The following is a 22204-nucleotide window of genomic DNA, read 5'->3' on the forward strand; positions in this document are numbered from 1 at the left end:
TGTGGGTTTTGATGATGCTGGCCAGAGGTGTCATAAGTGTTGAAGAAGGTGGGGCTGATTGAGGATCCTTGGGGCACTCCGCAAATGACTTCCTTGGGTTTGGGGATGAAATCAAACTTTTTGCTTTCTTTCAGGAGGAGAGAGGCTTGTGATGAGTGTGTCATGGAGACTGTATCGATCGCTGCTGATAGGTCTAGGAGGATCAGAGTCGCAGTTTCTCCTCGGTCAAGTTGGGCTCTGATGTCATTGGTAGCCGAGATTAAGGCTGTCTCTGTGCTGTGGTTGATTTGGAATCTGGACCGGGAGTAGCTGAGTAGGAGGTTCCATTCCAGAAGTGAGGAGAGCTGTTGATTGATGGCTTTTCTAATACTTTGGCCAGGAATGGGAGCAGAGAGATTGGTTGGTAGTTGTTGAGTACAATGAGTTCTGCCAATGCTTTCTTTAGAAGGGCATTGGCTTCTGCAGGCTTCTAGTCCTCAGGGAAGGTGGCCATAGCAATTGAGATGTTGAACAAAGTGGTGACTACATGGCTGATTCTGGCTTTGCCTAGGCTGAAGATGTGTTGAGGGCATGGGTCAGTAGGGGCCCCTGAATGGACCAGGTTCCTGGTGGAGGCAGTGTCCTCTGGGGTGAGCTGGCTCCATTTGGTTAGTCAGATGTCTGTGTTGGTAGCGGGGTCATTGTGTTGCTTGAAGAAGTTTGTGGCCTTGGGCTGGGGTTTGAGGTTTCTGTAAATTTTAGCAATCTTGTCAAGAAGAAGTTTGCAAAGTTGTTGCAGAGTTCCTCTGCGGGGTAATGTTGTTTAATGCAGCTCAGGGGTTACAGAATTATTTGACGATGTTGAAGAGTTCTTTGATGTTATTGGAGCTTAAGTCAATGAGTGATGCTGAGGCATTATTTTTCAATTCTCCTAGCTGTCTGTGGTAGAGTTTGAGGGCTGTCTCGAAGGTGGTCTTGTCAGTCAGGTCCTTGCTGGTGCATCATCTCCTTTCCAGTTGTTTACAGTGTTGCTTAGCCATTCTAAGGTTTTCAGTGTGCCAACTACCTACTTAGTTGACCTTCTGTGAGTGTTGTTGCCGATGGGAGAAACACTGTTGGAGTAGTTGGTGATCCAATTGTTGAAGTTTCTGACATTCTGGTCTAAGATGTTGGAGGAGATGGGGTGGCTGCTGTTGAGGGCATTGATCCATGTGTCCTTTGAGACTTTGCTTCAGCTGTGTAGGAGGGCACCGAGCAGACTGGGAGCAAAAGTCTGTGAGCTGGTGATGTTGAATTTAATGATAGAATGGTCGGTGTGGCTGTACCTGATATGGTTGCTGTAGTTGAAGATGGAGTCTAGCATGTGGCCTGCAGTGTGCATGGGGTCGTGGATGAGGTGGGTGAGTCCAATGTTGTTCATGCTGTTGAGGAGGTTGGTACTGTTGATGTCATGGTGGTCGTCAAGATGAAAGTTGAGGTCGCTGATGAAAATGTAGTTGTGGGAATCTATGGTAAGGGTCTAATGAAGCCGGCGATGAAGTTGCAGTAGGCTGGACATAGTCTTGGAGGACAGTAGGCAATGAAGCTCCGGATGAAGGTTTTGTTTTCTGTTTGGAGTCAGAAGTTGAGGTGTTTCACTGCTGGATGATGTCCTCATTTGTGGTGGTGCATTAAGTGGATTCCTTGTGCATTATGGTCATAAGCCTCGCAAGGCTTGTTGATGCCGTCACAGTGGGTGATCGTGTATCCTTTGTGTATTTGCAGTGGCAATGTCGGGTGTGGATGTGGGTTTGAGCCATGTCTTAATGAAGAAGAGGACTTCCGGTGTGAGGGTGGAGATGAGGTTCCAAATCACAGTGGTGTGTTTGCATAGAGCATGTTGAGTAGGACGCATGTGAGTAGGTGTTTTTGTTCAGGTTGTGTCTGTAGTTTATCCAGGGCGGGGCTTGTCAGTGTGCTGGTATAAGTGCTGTAGCTGGTGAAGTGACAGTGGGTGCAGGTAAAAGGTCCTATCCTGGAGCGTGAGTTGGTGTGATGGCAGTGTGTGTTGCAATGTCTGAGGTTGAAGATGCAGATCTTGGAATGGTGTATCTGTGGGGGGCATGGCACTGGGTGTGGTCCAGGCATGGATGGATGCAGATGAGCTTGCCTTTTGCTTGCTCTTGGCATGCCAGTGGCACACCCACTGTGCTGTTGCGCTACTGACTGCATTATGTAGGTCCTAAGGTGGGCAGGACTTCTGTTGGCAGGAAGAACGGTGATCGGGAAGACCCAGGCAGTGTCGGTGTCATTTGGTCAAACTACGGCAAGTACATCAGGTTGGAACAAGCAGGAACTGGAGGCCAAAGGCAAGTAGCAGGCTCGGTGCCTAAGTGCCTACTGGTGTGGTTGCACTGGGGCCTGTATTAAGTAGGTCCTGGGGTGGACAGGGTTTCTTTTAGCAGGAGGAAGATTGAGTGGGAATAAAAGGGTGGGAAAACCCAGGCAGCAGCAGTGTCACTTGGTCAAAAGACAGCAATTGGATCTGGCTGGAACAAGGTGGCCAGCATGGCTTGGTAATTTGCATTCTAGATTTTGAGTCATCCTGCATCCCTTTGTGAGGCTCAAGGGTGATGCAATCAATCAATCAATCAACCAATCATGGATTTGTAAAGCGTACCACTCACCCGTGAGGGTCTCAAGGCGCTGAAGAGGGGGGAGATTGTGGTGGGGGGGGGGGAGGTGCTGCTACTGCTTGGACAGCCAGGTCTTGAGAAGTTTCCTGAAGGTAAGGAGGTCTTTGGTCTGGTGCAGGTGGGTGGGAAGAGTGTTGGCAGCGAGGTGCAAGAATGATCTACCGCCAGTTGTAGTTCTGCGGACGCGTGGGACGGTTGCGAGGGCAAGGTCGGCGGAGGGGAGATGCTGGCTCGGGAGTGTAGAAGGAGAGTTGTCTGTTGAGGTATTCTGGTCCGGTGTTGTGCAGTGCTTTGTGAGCGTGGGTGAGGAGTTTGAAGGTGATTCTCTTGTTGACTGGGAGCCAGTTTTTCAGGTGGTCTGTGATGTGGCAGTGGTGGGGGATGTCCAGGATGAGGCGTGTGGAGACGTTCTGGATGTGTTGCAGCCTCTTCTGGACTTTGGCTGTGGTTCCTGCATAGAGGACATTTCCGTAGTCCAGTTCACTGCTTACGAGGGCTTGGGTGACTGTTCTTCTGGTTTCGAGGGGGGTATCCATTTGTAGATCTTTCGGAGCATGCGAAGGGTGTTGAAGCAGGAGGAGAAGATGGCGTTGACTTGCTGGGTCATAGATAGTGAGGGGTCCAAGATGAATCCTAGGTTGCGTGCGTGGTCGGTGGGAGTCGGAGTGGTTCCGAGAGTTGCAGGCCACTAGGAGTCATCCCATGCGGAGGGGATGGAGCCGAAGATGAGGACTTCCATCTAGTCGGAATTGAGTTTGAGGCAGCTGCTCTTCATCCATTCGGCGATAGTCTTCATTCCTTCGTGTAGGTAGGTCTTGGTGGAGTCCTTGGTGAGGGAGAGGATCAGCTGGGTGTCGTCGGCGTATGAGATGGTGTTGAAGTTGTGGGATAGGGAGATGTTAGCGAGCGGGGCCATGTAGATGTTGAAGAGGGTCGGGCTGAGAGACGAACCCTGTGGTATGCCGCAGATGATTTCAGTGGCCTCCGAGCGGAATGGGAGGAGGAGGACTCTCTGGGTTCTGCCAGTGAGAAAGGAGGTGACCCAGTCCAGGGCTCTGTCACGGATTCCAGCATTGCTGAGGCATGAGCGTAGGGTGTGGTGGCAGACTGTGTTGAACACTGACGAGAGGTCCAGGAGGATGAGTGCCACAGTTTCGCAACTGTCAAGTATGGTTCTGATGTCATCGGTGGCGGTGATGAGGGCGGTTTCGGTGCTGTGGTTGCTGCAGAATCCAGATTGGGAAGGGTCCAGGGTGTGCTTCTCCTCTAGGAAGTGGGTTAGTTGTCTGTTGACGGCCTTCTTGATGACTTTTCCCGGGAAGGGGAGCAGGGAGATAGGCCGGAAGTTCTTGAGGTCCTTTGGGTCCGCCTTGTTTTTTTTGAGGAGGGCGTTGATCTCGGCGTGTTTACAGCTCTCCGGGAAGGTGGCCGACTCAAAGGAGCTGTTGATGATCTTCCGTAGTTGGGGTGCGATGACTGAGCTTGCTTTGTTGAGGATGTGTTATGGGCAGGGGTCAGATGGAGAGCCAGAGTGGATGGTTTCCATGATTTAGATGGAGGTCCAGGAGAGCAGGAGGTTGGTCGGCGGTGAATCTGTGGTGTTGGTGGTTGACGGGGGGTCTGGGTGCTGAAGCTGTCGTGGATGTCTACAAAATAATTGATAAATTCGGCTCCCAGTTTGAATTAAAGTAGTCTATTTTGATCTGTTCTAAATGTCTAGTAAAATAAGAGGCAAACCAATTGATGATTTTGCCATGTATACTCCTGTAAAGGTTTCCATTAAAATTCTGTGGCTGACCACCTCATAAACCGGAGCCCAAGAAATTCTGCAGGAATACATGTGCTTTTATAAGAATATGCAAAGTATCATCAACACTTCACAACCAGGTTGTCTCTGTGTTTCATTCTGATCTTGGTCCTAATTGTAGATTACAAGGATATTGCTGACACTGATGAATGGTTTAAACTGACTATCCACATAACTCTCAAGAACATCTGCTATGATGGGTAATTCTGAAATACAACAGAAGTTGTTAAGGGCATTTGGGTCTGCAGTGAAACTTGTTCTTATATGAAAAAAATGCATATTCACCTTCAGTTAATGAGAGATTGCTTGGGTTTGTACAGCAAGTAGTAAGAGAGCTATGCAAAATCATTGCCAGGATAGTATAAACAGGAGCAGAAAAGAGATCGGAGTGATTTGTGGTGGCAATTAGGAGACGAGTGGACTCTCTGGGCAAGTGAAAAAACAGGTTCCCTCTCTAAAGTGAGGTATCACACACTAAAATGAGACTGATATTTATAACAACACACATTTGTACAAATACCTTTCAGAATTTTCCACACGTGAATTTCAATTTGTGGTGGCCTCTGTGTTTCCACAGCTATTTTTCTGACCATGTCTCCTTCTTCTAGTAGGATAGATTCATACACAGGGAGTGTTTCTTCACCACAGAATAAGTCCTTGCTTCCAATATTTTGGCCATGCATTTCCTCTAAAATGCAAACAATTTTAGTCAACAAAACTGGTGCCAACAATGAATGTCACATACAACAGCAAGTAGATCTTCATTCAAATACCTCATAAAAGGCTCATGTTAAATGAGTCTTTCTCATGACCATTAAAGAACCTTATAGGAAAGAGAATCCAAATATAACATATATATAATACGTTCTAAAACCAAATGAAAACTCAATGAAAATATTTTACATTTTTAACACCTTTATGTTTAATTGCTAGACGTAAGAACTTCTGCAACCAAAAAGGTAACAATGCCATTGATTTTGTTAACATTTACACTGCCGCTTTGTTCAGCATAGTTCTGTTTGAAATACTGTAATGTATGCATACAATTTGTAGTCCACAATGTCAATGTGCATGTTTGTCACAAAATAATAGATTTTGCCAAAACTCCTTTGAACCGGAGTGAGCTGCCACTCCTCTGCTTTACCTGCATGATGACTGTCTGTCAGGCTGAGCAAATATTATCCAGACAATGGCTAATATTTGGTTCAGGCAGCCAAGGGATTTAGATGTGCTAAAACGCAGGTGCCTGGCAGTCTGAGTCAAGCTTTACTGGAATGAAGATTTCACAATCAGAGGATGTTCCCTCATCAGCCTAGCAAAGTCTTGTCAGAGCCTCCCCTTCATGATGAGGGGAAGTGTTATCGATAGACCCAGACCTGAGCATTTCAGTTTTAAGCCCTGAAGTGCCGAGGGCTGACTGTCAATCGGTCATGCCTCATCACAGAGTAGGTTGTGGTCAGGAACTCTCACTGACACTATCCCACTCTTGTATGAGTTATATAAGGTTCCCTTCTTGTTGGCTGAGCCATGTCAAGGTCAGTCAATGAGAGAAACCAGCAGGGACTTCCATCAGTCCCTTCATTCCTGAAGCTTCCAGGAATCAGCGAGGCCTGTATGCTTCTCCACTCAATGTCACAGTTGCAGTATTCATTGAATGTTTGGTGCATGTGCGTGTGTATGAATGTATGTGTATTGGCACATACATGCTGTGAATGGGTGTGTGCATGTGTATGTGCTTGAGTTTAAGGGCCTGAATTCAGGCCAAGGCCATAGGCAACGAAAGAAAGCTGCCGTTTCAGTACTTGTTTGTGCACCAGTATGCACAAACAACAACAACAAAAAAGACGAGGACTCACCTGGGTCTTCCGGGGCGTGGGGTCCTCCTCTCATTGTCGTCCGACTGTGTCAAGTCCTCTCAGAGATTGCCTCCCTCCTCTTCTCCGTTGCACGCTGCAGGCAAGTTATTGGCTGCACAGCGGAAGCACAGACTGTCTGCCCTTGTGCTGTGCAGCACATACTCGGCTGCAGTGTGCACCGGGTGAGCTCTGCTCTGCTAGCGGGACTAGATGAGTTTTGTGGACAACTCCGCACTCCAAGTGGAGCGCGGAATTCCAAAACTCCGTTAGCTCTACCAGCGGAGCGGAGCTCCCCTCACACCCATACACCTCTGTCTAATCCTGGGATGACGCATCATCATTCCAACAATGTCTTAATCCTCCTGTGAAGCATTTTGGGGCATTTCAAGTGGAAACATGAAGTGGTCTGTTGAAACCCCTTCTCTGAAAGTCTAAACTCTGCCCCTAACTACCACAGCTGCCTGGTCCGTTCCGTCGAAACTGTCAAAGTACAGCCCCTCCTGTGACTGGCTCCAGCAGTCTGGCTACGTTCCTTTGTTTCTTTGGGTTTGAGCCTTCCCAAGGCAGATGCTGTGTGAAAAGTAACTAGCACATGCAGATCCTGTCCCCACCTTCTCCTTTTCTAGGAGCACACTGAAATACTGGCTAATAGCTCTGGGGTGTGGCGAAGCCTTTAATCCTCCAGTTGGGAGCAGAGTACAAATTCGTGTCCCCGCGGAGAAATTCATAGGTCCTATTTTATTAGGAGCTAAGCCAGAGAAACATTATAAACCTTGAAGTGGCAAAAGGAGTGCAGTTATGTGGCAATTAATGTTAGATCTGTGTTGGTTACCCTAATTTACCATAATAATGGTGCATCAGATGAGTCTCTGTTGCTAAAATGTAGTTTTGTGCTGATTTGCCCATAGTTTATTTTACAGTGAAGGCAGCTCCAATTTAAAAGCCTGCTTAAGGTATCACCAATCCGTAAAGGGTCCCTTCTGCAACAAGATATCTGTGAGCAGATACTGTGCTGAATTAGACAGTAGTCTCAAGCTGTCACCTGCTATACATGTGCATATCAGGGGCACACCCCCTCCAGCAGCAGCAGCTGCAAAACGTTTAAAATAAAAACATAATAAACTCTGTATATTATGTTTTTGCCGCAAAAGGGGTGGGGCCACAGGTGTGACAAGGTACACTCCCCCTCAGTGCGCATGTATGTCTGTCCGGCCGTCTCGGGCCGGCCAAATGTACATGCACATTAGGCTCTCTCCAACCAGCAACGCAGTGCTGGGTTGGAGAGAGCAGGCAGAGACTCCCACTCTGTCTTGGAGCGTCCTCGCTGGGCGCTCTGTCCAATCCTACCGCTGCTTTCATGCTGCTGGCAGCATAAAAGCCGCGGTAGGATTGGACGCTGAGCCTGTGCCTGCGTCTGAGGAGCAGTGCGGGAAAAAGGTAAGTTTTTAAAATTATTTATGTATTTATTTTTTGGGTCATTTCTCCTGCTCCCCCCGTCTACCCCACTACCCCCACAGCAGGCACCCCAAGCCCCTTCTCCCTCCTCCCCCGCGGGCCGCAACCAGGTAGTCTTAAATCCAAACATTGTATGGCTATACCCCACCCCAAACAAATGCGGACATAGCTGTTCTGCCCACCGGTGGGCAGATGGGGCAATTACCCCTGATCCACTCCCCGGGGGGGGGAGCAGAAAGCCTACTAGATGCAAGGGAATAACATAAAAAATAATATTAGGGTGGTGGCTACCAACCAGTAGGGGCATGGAAATCCCCCCACCCCAACTGAAGGGAGTAACAGTCTTTCAGCTCTCCCCTCGCACACTAAAAGATCTTATCTCAAAGGCAAGCAAGAGGACATTTGAATATTTTGGGTTTTGGTTTTACGTTTGGGCCATGAGAGCTTGGTTAACTCTCAAAATAGTCCCACTTGGAATGGTGAGGACTGTACATTTTGGACTTTGGGATGTTGCCATGTAGAAAAACCTACGAGACCTAAACATATCTGAAAACTAAACATCTGGGTGAGTCCAGGGTGGTGTGCTTCACATGCACCCCGCACCATTTTCTTACCCACAATGCCCTGCAAACCTCCAGCTTTGCTTGAAATCACACATTTTCCCCACGTTTTTGTGATGGAACCTTCCATATTCTGCATGAATCAACAAAATTCCTACCACCCAGCATTGTCACATCTATACCGATAAAAATTCTGCAGCGCTTGTCAGCCTAAAAATGTTTCTTTTCAAACTGCCCTTTTGGACCCGCTTTGGTTCCTCCTCAATTTTGACATGTTTTTGGCTCTTCTCTGTCACAGGCTCTTGGCTCACCTACACAAGTGAGGTATCATTTTTATCAGGAGACTGAGGGGAACGTTGGGTGGTGGGAACTTTGTGCCAGTGTGGTGAGCCCACACAGAAATGTGGGAAAAATGTGATTTGTTTAGCTAAATCTGAGGTTTGCTGAGGATTCTGGGTAAGAAAACACTAGGGGATTCACGCAAGTCACACCTCCCTGAACTCCCTCAGGTATCTAGTTTTCATAAATGTATGGGTTTGCTAGGTTTTCCTAGATGGATGCTGAGCTCAGGAGCAAAAATGCAGATGCCTCCCTGCAAAAACAGGTAGTTTTGTATTTAATAATTTTGTTGTGTCCACGTAGTGTTTGGGGCATTTCCTGTTGCGGCCACTAAGCCTACCCACACAAGTGAGGTACCATTTTTATCGAAAGACCTCGAGGAATGCTGGGTGGAAGGAAGTTTGTGGCTTCCCTCAGATTCCAGAACTTTGGAGTACCGAAATGTGAGGAAAAAGTGGGGGTTTTTGCCAAATTTTGAGGTTTGCTAAGGATTCTGGGTAACAGAACCTGGTGAGAGCACCACAAGTTACCCCATCCTGGGTTCCCCTAGGTGTCTAGTTTTCAGAAACGTCCAAGTTTGCTAGGTTTTCCTAGGTGCTGGATGAGCTGGAGGCCAAAATTCACAGCTGGGCATTTTGCAAAAAACAGGTAAGTTTTCTTTGGGAAAGTGTGATGTGTCCATGTTGTGTTTCTTGTCGCGGGCACTAAGCCTACCCACACAAGTGAGGTACCATTTTTATCGGGAGACTTGGGGGAACGCTGGGTGCAAGGAAATTTGTGGCTCCTCTCAAATTCCAGAACTCTCTATCACCGAAATGTGAGGGAAAAGTGTTTTTGGGGCAACATTTTGAGGTCTTCAAAGGATTCTAAGTAACAGAACCTGATGAGAGCCCCACAAGTCACCCTATTCTGAATTCCCTTAGGTGTCTAGTTTTCAAAAATGTATAAGTTTGCTAGGTTTCCCTAGGTGCCGGCTGAGCTAGAGGCCAAAATCCACAGCTGGGACTTTCCAAAAAACAGGTCAGTTTTCTTTGGGAGAATGTGATGTGTCCACATTGTGTTTTGGGGCATTTCCTGTCGCGGGCACTAGGCTTACCCATACAAGTGAGGTACCATTTTTATCTGGAGACTTGAGGGAATGCTGGGTGGAAGAAAGTTTGTGGCTCCTCTCAGATTCCAGAACTTTCTGTCACCGAAATGTGAGGAAAAACTGTTTTTTTGGCCAAATTTTGAGGTTTGCAAAGGATTCCGGGTAACAGAACCTGGTGCGAGCCCCACATTCACCTCATCCTGGATTTCCCTAGGTGTATAGTTTTCAAAATTGTACAGGTTTGGTAGGTTTCCCTTGGTGCCAGCTGAGCTATAGGCCAAAACCCACAGCTAGGCACTTTCCAAAAAACACGTCAGATTTCAAATGTGATGTTTCCATGTTGCGTTTCCTGTCGTCTGCATTATGCCTATTCAAACAAGTGAGGTACCATTTTCATCAAGAGACTTGGGGGAACACAGAATAGAAGAACAAGTGTTATTGCCTCTTGTCTTTCTCTACATTTTTTCCTTCCAAATTTAAGACAGTGTGTAAAAAAGACGTCTATTTGAGAAATGCCCTGTAATTCACATGCTAGTATGGGGACCCCTGAATTCAGAGATGTGCAAATAACCACTGCTTCTCAACACCTTATCTTGTGTTCATTTTGGAAATACAAAGGTTTCTTTGATACCTATTTTCAACTCTATATTTCACCAAATGAATTGCTGTATACCCGGTATACAATGAAAACCCATTGCAAGGTGCAGCTCATTTATTGGCTCTGGGTACCTAGGGTTCATGATGAACCTACAAGTCCTATATATCCCGCAGCCAGAAGAGTCCAGCAGACGTAATGGTACATTGCTTTAAAAAATCTGCCATAGCTGGAAAAAGTTATAGAAGAAAACATTGGCAGAAATGGCTCTTTTTTCACCTCAATTTCAATATTTGTTTATTTTAGCTGTTACCTTCCATACGTAAACCTTGAGGAATCTACACAAATGACCCCTCCTGAATTCAGACTCATGCCTATTGTTTAGAAATGTTTAGCTTTCCAGGATCCAATATTGGTTTCACAACCATTTCTGGCACTAACTGGTAGGAGGCTGAAAGCACAAAAAATAGTAAAAATGGGGTATGTCCCAGTAAAATGCCCAAATTGTGTTGGAAGATGTGGCTTTCCAATTCAAGTCTGCCTGTTCCTGAAAGCTAGGAAGGTGGTTATTTTAGCAACAGAAACCATTTATTGATGTTATTTTCAGGGAAAAAAACTGCTTTTTCTGCATCCCATTTTACCAATTTAAAAAAAACAAAAAAACTTTTACCGTTATTTTGGCTAATTTCTTGGTCTCCTCCAGGGGAACCCACAAACTCTGGGTACCTCTAGAATCCCTAGGATGTTGGAAAAAATTATCATAAATTTGGCGTGGGAAGCTTATGTGAGCAAAAAGGAGGGCGTGGCCAAAATGGCGACTGGTGCGGACGCTAGGGCCCATATTTATACTTTTTGACGCAAAACTGCGCCAACGCAGTTTTGCGTAAAAAAAATTAGCGCTGGCTAACGCCATTCTGAAGCGCCATGCGGGCGCCGTATTTATTGAATGACGTTAGACGGCGTTAGCTGCCGGCGCTGTCTGGTGTGCGTTAAAAAAAACGACGTACACCAGGCAGCGCCGGCGTAGGGGGAAAATGGCGTATGGGCGTCCACAAATGGTGCAAGTCAGGCTGAGGCAAAAAAATCCCCACAACCCGATTTGCGCCATTTTTTTCCGACGCCCATCCCCCATTGAAATGACTCCTGTCTTAGCAAAGACAGGAGTCATGCCCCCTTGCCCAATGGCCATGCCCAGGGGACTTCTGTCCCCTGGGCATGGTCATTGGGCATATTGGCATGTAGGGGGCCACAAATCAGGACCCCCTATGCCACAAAAAAAAATATAAAAAAATACCTACCTGGACTTACCTTAATGTCCATGGGGTGGGTCCCTCCATCCTTGGGTGTCCTCCTGGGGTGGGCAAGGGTGGCAGGGGGTGTCCCTGGGGGCAGGGGAGGGCACCTCTGGGCTCATTCTGAGCCCACAGGTCCCTTAACACCTGCCCTGACCCAGGCGCTAAAATCCGGCGCAAATGCGGGTTTTTTAGACCCGCCCACTCCCGGGCGTCATTTTTGCCCGGGAGTATAAATCCGACGCAATAGCATCGGAGTAATTTTTTAAGACGGGAACGCCTACCTTGCATATCATTAACGCAAGGAAGGTGTTCACGCAAAAAAATGACGCTAACTCCATGAACTTTGGCGCTAGACGCGTCTAACGCCAAAGTATAAATATGGAGTTAGTTTTGCGTCGAATTTGCGTCGGAAAAAACGACGCAAATTCGGCGCAAACGGAGTATAAATATGCCCCTAGGTGAATAGCTCTGCTCCCGGCCCAGAAGTAATCCTGATGGAACACCCTGCACGCCCCCCCCCCAAGATGCTGGATTTGTGATCCCAATAGTTCTGGCATGTGGAGTTGGGCTGAAGGGTCCTGATTCAGCCACCTGTAGGTGACAACCGGTTCACCCAAGGGCTGTGCAGCCTGTGCGGCCGACTGGAAAGAGGAGACAGGACCCTGATGCAGCCTGTTTTGGTGCCAGGCTGACGGAGGGGGTGCGACATTCCGCGGCCCTACATGCCAGAGTGAAGCCGGCGAACGAGGGAGAACATGACTGCTGGAGCCGGTGGCGCAGGACGAGGCGGCGAGGGGGACGCACGGTGTGCTGGAGGAGCCACACAGCTCAGGAAGACCGAGTGACAGGAGAAATGCTACGGAGTGCACACACCAGCATTGAATGTCGGGCTGAGCTCACTGTGATCCGGACGTAAGGTGAGCTTTTAGTTTAGACTGAGGGCCTCTCCTGGAGACCGGGGCGGGGTCCTTCTTTTGACATTCTGAGAAACCCCTTGCAGGGGCCTGAAGGGCCTATAATCAAACTATGCAGCCCTATGGGAGGGGAGCCATGCATTGACTGGCTCTAGCGAACATCAAAGTAGTATGCAGGAGGTGACAGAGCGGGGCTCTTGACCCCTTTGGCCACACTGGACTTTGGAGTCACCTAGTAACAGGGATGGTAATGTGGAATTGCTCAGTTAAAAGATCGGTTCCGAGGGGCCCCGTTGGTAAACAGTAAAGGCCCAGCATGATACTAAGGATTTGGAAATTGCGGCCAGACTCTGGGGCACTCAGGGAGGCAACTCCTCAACAAACCAATTGAACATTGACAAGAGGAGAGTGACAGGCTACGGCGAGAGAAGGACGTAGGCCCCCCTGCTATAGGTACGCTATTGGACATTGTTCATACACATCTGATCATTTAGAACATAAGATAGGAGAGTTGCGCATTAGCGGGTGCACCAGCTTAATCAGCAGTATTCCTGGTCAAACCAAAAAGAGCGCGGCTACCACCACTTGCTGAGGGAGCGATGCTGCTCCTGTCTGCCACTGATAAAGATAATGCTGCGACTCTCCAACAGATGAATGAGACTCCACAGGTGCATTTTGCACAATTTGATAAGCTCCCACAGGCAGCGTTGGACACCAAAACAACTCTAGAAGTAAACATTGACTCAGTGGCGCAGGAGGTCAATCTGCTACGAGTAGATCATTGCAAACTAGCTGAAAGGGTGTCGGAAAACGAGGTCTCATTAGCTGTGGTAGAACCAGAGGTTAATGACATTCAGAACCAGTTGACCCAGCTGAAGGCGGAGGTCTCTCTCCTGCAACACAGAGCAGAAGATGCAGAGGGACGTTCATAGAGAAATAACATTTGTTTCCTAGGATTTCCGGAACACATGGAGGCACCTAATGCTGAATTATTCCTTGAACAATAGCTGAAGACCATGGTGTTAGTAAACAATGTACCGCATTTCTTTTCTATAGAATGAGCACACCGAATTCCAGGAAGGCCGCCGGCGACCTGGTGCCCCGCCTAGGCCGCTAATAGATCATCTCCTCAATTTCCGAGACCGCGACTTGCTTCTCCAAAGCTTTTGAACCCAGGGCCCCTTGAAGTTAAAAAATACTAACATCATGGCCTACCCTGACTACACCATTGAGGTGCAACGCAAACAAACTTCACACATAAAAGTTAAACAGCTTCTAGGTGAATGTAACATTGCCTACTCCCTGTTGTTTCCGGCATGCTTGCAGGTGGTGGATGCTGGGAAGACTCATATTTTCCCTTCACCTGAGGATGCGTGGGTGTATGCCAAGGGCTTGGTTAAACCGACCCATGAGGACCCTCAGAGGGAGCATGGCTGACACCCCAACCCCGGTGCAAAAAGAGAACTGGCAGCAAGATGCGCCCCTCCAGGGCACAAGCAGCTGAGGGCCAAGCACAGGCACTAATTGAAGTGACTTCTAATCCATATGCTGCCCTCTGCGACAATAAAGCATTGGATTCTGATTCATCAATGGAACGTACCAGTGACTCCACGGTTCCCTCGACATTGGGCTCGGAAGCAACTCCATGAACAGCTGACGACCTCTAACTTCACGCATAAACTTTGGAAACTACCACTTTGTTCCCACACTGCGAACAATGACAAACAAGCCTTCAGAAGCCTGGACGCAGGGGCTCAGTTCTTGCATTTAATGTGTTGCTATGGATGGCTCTGCTCCGCGGCCTGCTACCATACTTGCTCGCCTATACGCCGTCTCCATGTGGAAAATGGTGACTTGGGTGTACACGTCATCAGCCAATGAAAGTGGGGGTCGGGGTGGGTGTGGAAACTACTGTCACTGGTAAGGGCTGACAGGGATATGATGTCGACTTCTCATGCCAACACCCCCCTACCCCGAGTGGACTTCCGAAAGGACACTGTTCACAATATTGTTATCAACTGCACCTGTTGTGCTAACACGTTAATGGGTGGTTTTGGCCCTGTTGGCCGTACCTCTGGTGGGTTGAACACTGTTTGTTGTTTTTCCGATCGCAAAGGTTTCAACAATGACAATGTGTGATGGTGGGGGAGGGGCACTGTGGATGGGGGACCTACTGGCTCCATTGTTTCTCAATGGGTCATTGCGAGAGATTACAAGACAGCAGCCCACATATTGCACCATATAATCACGCACACATGCAGAAACACAGATATAATATAGTAACGTGGAATGTCAGAGGTATGGCCAACCTCGGCAAGCACAATAGGATACACGCGTACTTAAAGCGTCACAAGATCCACATAGCGATCCTGCAAGAAACACATCTCACAGATAGAGACTTGCATAACATCAGAACTAAATGGCAGGGACTGATGCATGGTACAGCAACATCAGCATTTGCCAAAGGGGTATTAATGTGGTTGGCTCCAGAGGTTCCCTATGTAGTTGAACGCTCTACTGTGGAGAGGGAGGGCAGATATGTGCTGCTGGAGGGCTCCCTAAATGGCAATTCCCTATCCATTGCTGGAATATATGCCCCCAATTTAAAACAGGGGGATTTCCTGAAGTCAATTACAACTACACTCTTCCAGGCCCAACAGCTGATTGTATATGGGGGGGGATTTTAACAGCATACCAAATGTGTATATGGACAGATCTCATCCGCTGTTCGCAGGCACACCCATCCGTACAATGGCAAGTGAATTGTGCCACTGGATGTCCGAAAAGGGGCTCTTTGATATATGGTGCCTTTTACACCCCCAGGATCGAGAATACCCTTTCTATTTCCCAGTCCATGCATTACATACCGGTATAGACTTGCTGTTAAGCCCTACCGGTTTGGCCCATGATGCTTTGAGGGCTGAATACCTAGCCAAGATGTTGTCAGATCACTGCCCATTGAGGGTCAAAATGCACTGGAGCAGACCGCGCACTTCTGTATTCACTTGACGTCTACAGCCTGACATGTTGGCGGATCCTCCCTTCTGTAAGAAAGTGCTTGATTGCATTTCCAATTACTTTGTATTAAATGGAGGGACAGTCACGACACGTGCTGTGGAATGGGATGCCCATAAGGTGGTGGTACATGGGCATTGCCTTGTGGCCACAGGAGGAGTACGGCGCACGCTGGTGCGGGACCTAGCAGCAATAGAAACAGACCCGCGCAACGTGGAATGTGCAGTAGCAGGGGGCTCTTCTGACCCTGATGTTCTCCGCGAACAACGCGCACGGCCGAGGGAGATAGACAATCGCCTGAGCATTTATGATTATCAACATTCATCTCTAGGACACACGCAGAGGGCGATCGCTCTGGCAGGCTGCTGGCATGGTTGACCTTGGGCGAGCAGCACCGCGCTCCCATTGGGGCAATAAGGCTTGACTCAGGAATTGTGGTCAACACTCAAATGGCCATAAATGATGCCTTTAGACTCTTTTATAGTACAGTTTGCACAGCAGGACCAGACCCCCCAGCTATACAATTATCTGACTTTTTTGACTCGCTTACCCTTGCTCATCTTACTCCACTACAAGGCATGGAGTTGGATGCACCTATAGAGACTGATGAGATCCAAATAGCGTTGCGTCAATTGGCCCACAAAAAGACTCCCAGCATGGACGGGCTACCGGTGGAATATTATGCAACTTTTGGTACACAATCAACTAAACCATTCCTGGAAGTGCTACGCGAAGCACAAACGTGGGGGCAACTTACAGAATCACAACGTGAAGCACTGATTGTGGTTTTACCCAAACAAGGCCGGGACCCCTTAGATGTACGATCCTATAGGCCTTTGTCATTGCTTAACTTGGATTCCAAGATATTAGGCAAGTCCTTGCAAACCGGTTGCTTCCATTGATGACACACTTGGTCCATGAGGACAAATCAGGTTTCATTCCAGGACGGAACACTTTCCTAAATATCAGACAACTCTTGCGGTTAATGACGAACACTCCAGAAGGGGAACACAATAGAGTAGTGGTATCATTAGACATCAAGAAGGCCTTTGACACCCAAGGATGGCCTTTTCTAAAAAAGGCTTTATGCAAAATGGGTTTTGGGCAAGGATTCTTAAGATGGATCGGTATATTGTCCTCCAATCCCACTGCCTGTGTTAAAACAGGCCAAGTAATTTCCCAATGTTTCCCTGTTTGTCATGGCACCAGACAGGGGTGTCCCTTATTGCCCCTGTTATTTGCATTGCCGATTGAACTATTAGCGGCTCAGCTCCAACTATGAGTGCAACAATGGGGGATATCTGATGGTAGCAGACAACATATAGTATCCCTTTACGCTGACGATGTGTTAATATATTTACATAAATGTACATCATCCCTTCCGGAGCTTTTACAATTACTAGATCACTTCGGGTATCTCTCCAGATTGCATGTTAATTGGTCAAAATCCTGTCTGTTCCCATTGACTCCGGTACCGGAAAACTTGTGGCCTGCTCTTGCACTCCATAGGCTACCATGGTGCCACTCCACTTTTAAGTATCTTGGCATCCAAATCTACCACACTAAAGAGGATTTACTGGAGGGTAATTTGGGATGCGCAATTCATGCGATTAAGGGATCCTTACGGTTTTGGGGGTCACTGCCACTGTTGCCCTTGGGACGAGTGGCTATTGCGGAGATAATACTCCCTAGACTGCTGTATTTCTTTACTGCACTTCAATTGGTAGTATCTCGCTCCTTCTTTAGAACCTTGAATGGCTTGATGCTAAGTTTAATAAGGGGAAATGGTCGTCGGAGAGTCGCACTCACTGTAACACTTCAGCCTCTGACAAAGGGGGGCCTAGGCATGCCAAATTACGAGTTGTATTATGCAGCAATGTAACTGCAGTGGCCGCTTCAATGATTAAAGAACTCCCTAATATGGAGACATTATCAGTACAGGACAGTCTGGGCAGGGTTGACACACTTCCAGGGTTACTGGATCACACGATTCCTCCCCTACGTGGAATAACCTGATGGAAGTGGCTTGCACATGTTGGAGCCGTTAAGTATGTGGAAAAGACTTAATTCCACCTTACTCACCTAAGATTCCGCTGCCAGATATGCCAGACGCAAGGAAACTACAAACACAACACACCTTAGAACCATGCTTAGAACTGGGAATCCACACCATAGGTGACCTATTTAAGGAGGTTTTCATATTATGACATACACGGAATTAGATGACACTTACGGTATAGGTCCAGGGCGATTTCTAACTTACTGCGCGTTGAAACAACTAATACATAACATCTGGCAAAGCAGAGATGCAGAACTCCTGCCCTCGCCCACACTACATAACATATTGTCCGACATAGGTCCTAACCACATTATGGCCCTCATTCCGACCCTGGCGGTTTCAAACCGCCAGGGTGGAGGGCAGAGGAAGCACCGCCAACAGGCTGGCGGTGCTTCCCGGGCCATTCTGACCGCGGCGGTAAAGCCGCGGTCAGAAAAGGGGAACCGGCAGTTTCCCGCCGGTTTTCCCCTGGCCCAGGGAATCCTCCATGGCGCCGCTGCTTGCAGCGCCGCCATGGGGATTCCGACCCCCTTCCCGCCAGCCTGTTCCTGGCGGTTTACACCGCAAGGAAGAGGCTGGCGGGAACGGGTGTCGTGGGGCCCCTGGGGGCCCCTGCACTGCCCATGCCACTGGCATGGGCAGTGCAGGGGCCCCCTAACAGGGCCCCACAAAGATTTTCAGTGTCTTCTTTGCAGACACTGAAAATCACGACGGGTGCCACTGCACCCGTCGCACCCCTGCAAATCCGCCGGCTCCATTCGGAGCCGGCTTCCTCTTTGCAGGGGCTTTCCCGCTGGGCCGGCGGGCGATCTTTTGGAGATCGCCCGCCGGCCCAGCAGGAAAGTTGTAATGACCCCCGCGGTCATTTGACCGCGGTGCGGTCTTTAGGAGGTTACCGCCCGGCGGGCGCTGCCCGCCGCCCGCCGGGGTCGGAATGACCCCCTATATCCCAATTGTATTGCTCTCTCCTGGGGAGCCTCGACTGGGAGCAGGCGGGGGCTCGGATGCTATGGGAGGAGGCCCTCTACGAACCACTAAGGCAATCTGCATGGTCCACAGTGATTCAGATGACAAGGGAGGTGTCGCAAAACTCCAGATTTCGCTTCACTCAATTTAATTATTTGCACCAAACCTACCTTTCCCCTCACCGCCTTCATCGCATGTTCCCTCATACTGATTATGTCTGTCCGCTTTGCGGGGAACTTGATGCCACTTTCGACCACATGGTATGGACTTGCCCACCCATACAGCAAACCTGGAATGACATTACCTCCTTGACAGGGGAATTGGTCGGTCACACATTACTTCCTACGCCAGAAACATGCCTGCTAGGCATACGTCCCAGGTCGAAGAAAGATAAGCAAATACATAGATGTGTAGATCTGGCATTGTGTTGGTCAAATGCCTCATAGCAATGCAATGGAAAGCACCAGGGGCACCAAACACGCGCCGATGGCTGGGTGATTTGTTAAATTGGGCGAGGGCGGAAGCACACACACTTCACCCACTCAATGACCGGGGCATAATGATTATGGGACTGGGGCTTTGGGATAATTTCATAACCGAAATTGAAGCCAAAGATCACATTCACCCTCCCTGATCTACTTAAGGTAGCCCTGCAAACTAATAAAGAGATTTTAAAAAAATGTGGGCAAAAAATTATGAGGGCCTAAGCCACAAATAGCCAAAAAAGGCCTGGTACTTGAGGGGAAAACGCCTGGCAGCGAAGGGATTAACAACAAGTTTTGATTGATGTTTTGCAGGCGCTCATCCCCTAGGAGCACCGACTTACAAACAGGCAGATAATTCCTTTCTACTGCCGGGGTCTCGTAGGTAAGGTCACAGCTCCTGCTGCTGCCTGATGTTTTTCTTTTACTGCCCTTTGATTTTTAGCACCAGCTCGATTTTTGATGCAGGTGTTTTGAATTTCTTTTGAAATGAAGACTCTCTTCGTGGGTCTTTTATGTGCGTGACCTCTCTCTCCCCGTCTGGCGGGGTTCAGTGCAGCCATGCAGCTCCTGCTGGATTCTGCAAAACCCAGCACTCTCCCCGCATCTGGCAGTGCAGATAGCCTCGTCCTGCCATACCTATCTGCCTTGGAACTCCAGGGATGGAGAAGAGCATGCCCGGGGGAGAGTCCACCACACATGGCTGTGTCTCTCAGGTCCAGGGCCTACTTTGGAGTAAAGAAGTCTTCTCTGTTGCCTTCTGGACACGGGGTATTTTGACCCATTCCTCCCACTTAATTCAGGGTGCAAAAATGTGCACCAGTCCCCAGGGGAAGCTCTGGGAACCAATGGCAAGATTTTTTCAAGACTGCAGAAGCAGCAATTTTAAAATGAGTACTGCTCTTGGTGGCCGGCTTCACGATCCATTTGCTGCTCTATTGCTACACTCCAGAGGCCTCCAAATTTTTGAAGATTGCCTGCAGCCTCTGCACTACTTCTTTCACCCTCTTAGCATCTGCTTTACTGCAGAGCCTGGGCCTTCCCTCCTGCCCAATCCCAGCATTTTATAGACTTGGAGAGTTCCTGCACAGTGACTTGCCCTGCTGCTCATCTCTGTAGTATCTTGACCTGGTCATCAGAGCATCACCCCAAAGGTCTTCTTGCCTGCACTCCCCAGCCAAGCAGCTTGGAGGATGACTGTGCACAACAAGGAGAGTCTGCAGTGCTTTCTCCTGGGGCACCACGACAGGACCAGTCCAAAAGAAATCTAGAAGACCCCCTTCAGTCAGAGTCTCTAGCAAGAACACTTCCAATAGTCCACTAAAGTCCAGGTGTGAACGCACTGAGCCAAATACGTAGGAGTATAAATAAATGAATACACTATGGCTGGAATTCATATATTGTACTGACCTTTCCAGATTGCATAGAGTGCACTGGTTAAATTTTACACAGTGCTTTGTACCAATGTTTGGATTGACTGATCAGGGCAAAATGTATTTTTCGGCCTGTTAGAGCCAGCTTTACCTGTCTGCCAAAGCTTGGGCCAGTGACACCAAAACAAGACGGGGGCTTTACGCCTGTTGTAGCACCTTTGCTTATTTCAGATGTCCTTCACATTTTGGATCAGCCCACACATTACTGCTCAGATTTACATGGTAAGGTCATGAATTACAAATGAGTCCATCATCCCAGTCACAGCTGATGAAACACCGGTTGGGCCCTGCAGATAACTGGGCCGAAGATCAAGTACTCCAGCTACCATGTGAGTCTCCCCACCCTGCTGCTCGTGTGCTGCAGGGAAGGATGCTAGCAGCAGTGGTGCCTGAGTGAAGCATAGGAGAGGAACAAAAGCACCAATCCTTTTGAGTGGAATTCCTTAACATAAGATGAGCTCCACCTGAACATGTTTATGCTGATACTTTTTTAGAAAAGGGGGCTCCCTCACAGTCCATATGCACCTGTCACTGCAGCTGTCAAGCTGCCCCCGCCCTACATTGTTCCATCCAAAAAAACTTACAATAAAGGCATCAAACAGATTTTACCATTTTGGCAGCTGAAGTGATTGTAGGGGAATGAACACATCCTAGCTCTGGTGGCTTAATCTTTGTTCCCATGTGTGACTACAACTGTTTCCTATGCGTTTGTTTTCTGTGTATGCCTTTCCATCCATGCTATCATCACCCTGTGCATGTGCCAAAGGAAGGCAAGGCCCGTTGGCTATTCCAAAGATTGGATGCACCAGTCATGGAGTGCAAATGATGCCATAAAATTGCAAAGGCAGCAGTGTAATCCAGAATAGTCATTACAATGTATGCAATCGATACCCTAAGAGCCATAGTTATCAAGGTTTTGCATTGCTGTTGTCCACGCAAGGGTGACACAAATCCTAAGTGAGATTTATCAAGCCATGTGAGTCCACCTTACATGGCCCAGCATAGCTTGATAAATCTGGTTCCCAACCTGTGGTCCGGGGACCCCTGGGGGTCAGCAAAGCCTCCTCAGGGGGTCCACGACTGCTTAGAAATTAAAGAAGATTAACAGATTAGGTCCCCAGCTTTCAGTACTGACTCAGTGGTGAATTCCCAGATTCCAATAATAATTCACTGGGGGTCCCCGGGATCCTGTAATAACGTGGGGGTCCACAGAAGTCAAAAGGTAGGGAACCACTGATCTAGAGTAATGCAAGGCAGTGCAAATCGTCTTGCATTACTCTGCGGCAGCGAGGCATTCCATGGGTGGAGTGTGAGTATTCCCATGCGTCCACCCATGGATTTTGGCGCATTTCCAGATTTACCATTATTGGTAGATCACTTTATTTCTCCTCTTTTTTTCTTTTTTCTATGTCTGCGGCATTCTGCAGCAGACAAAGAAAGAGAAAATCTCAGGATTGTTTTTGTGCAGGAAGGTGTTCCTTTCTGCAGAAAAACAATCCTGCCTACAACCCAGGCACCCTTGCAACATGATGCAAGGGTGCCTGCATTGGAGCTAGGCAGCCAAAAGTGCACCAGCGCTAGGAAAGGACAGGAATGTGCCAGGTGGCTTGCTGTGCTGCAAAAATGATTGACAAATATATCTCTAAGTGAACTGGTAAATATATAGAGCGAAACATTCTGTGAG

The 22204-nt window shown here is 48.3% G+C and overlaps 1 protein-coding gene across 1 annotated transcript in view; it reads right to left on the reverse strand.

The window, feature by feature from the left end:
- CHRDL1 (chordin like 1) overlaps positions 1-22204 on the reverse strand; it is a 632262-nt gene that overhangs the window by 44130 nt on the left and 565928 nt on the right. The window contains exon 9 of the mRNA XM_069211416.1: positions 4982-5149. Within this exon, the coding sequence (XP_069067517.1) occupies positions 4982-5149 (168 nt within the window). The remainder of the gene's footprint in view (positions 1-4981; positions 5150-22204) is intronic.

The sequence above is a fragment of the Pleurodeles waltl genome, chromosome 2_1, assembly GCF_031143425.1.
Source record: "Pleurodeles waltl isolate 20211129_DDA chromosome 2_1, aPleWal1.hap1.20221129, whole genome shotgun sequence".
Taxonomy (NCBI): Eukaryota; Metazoa; Chordata; class Amphibia; order Caudata; family Salamandridae; genus Pleurodeles; species Pleurodeles waltl.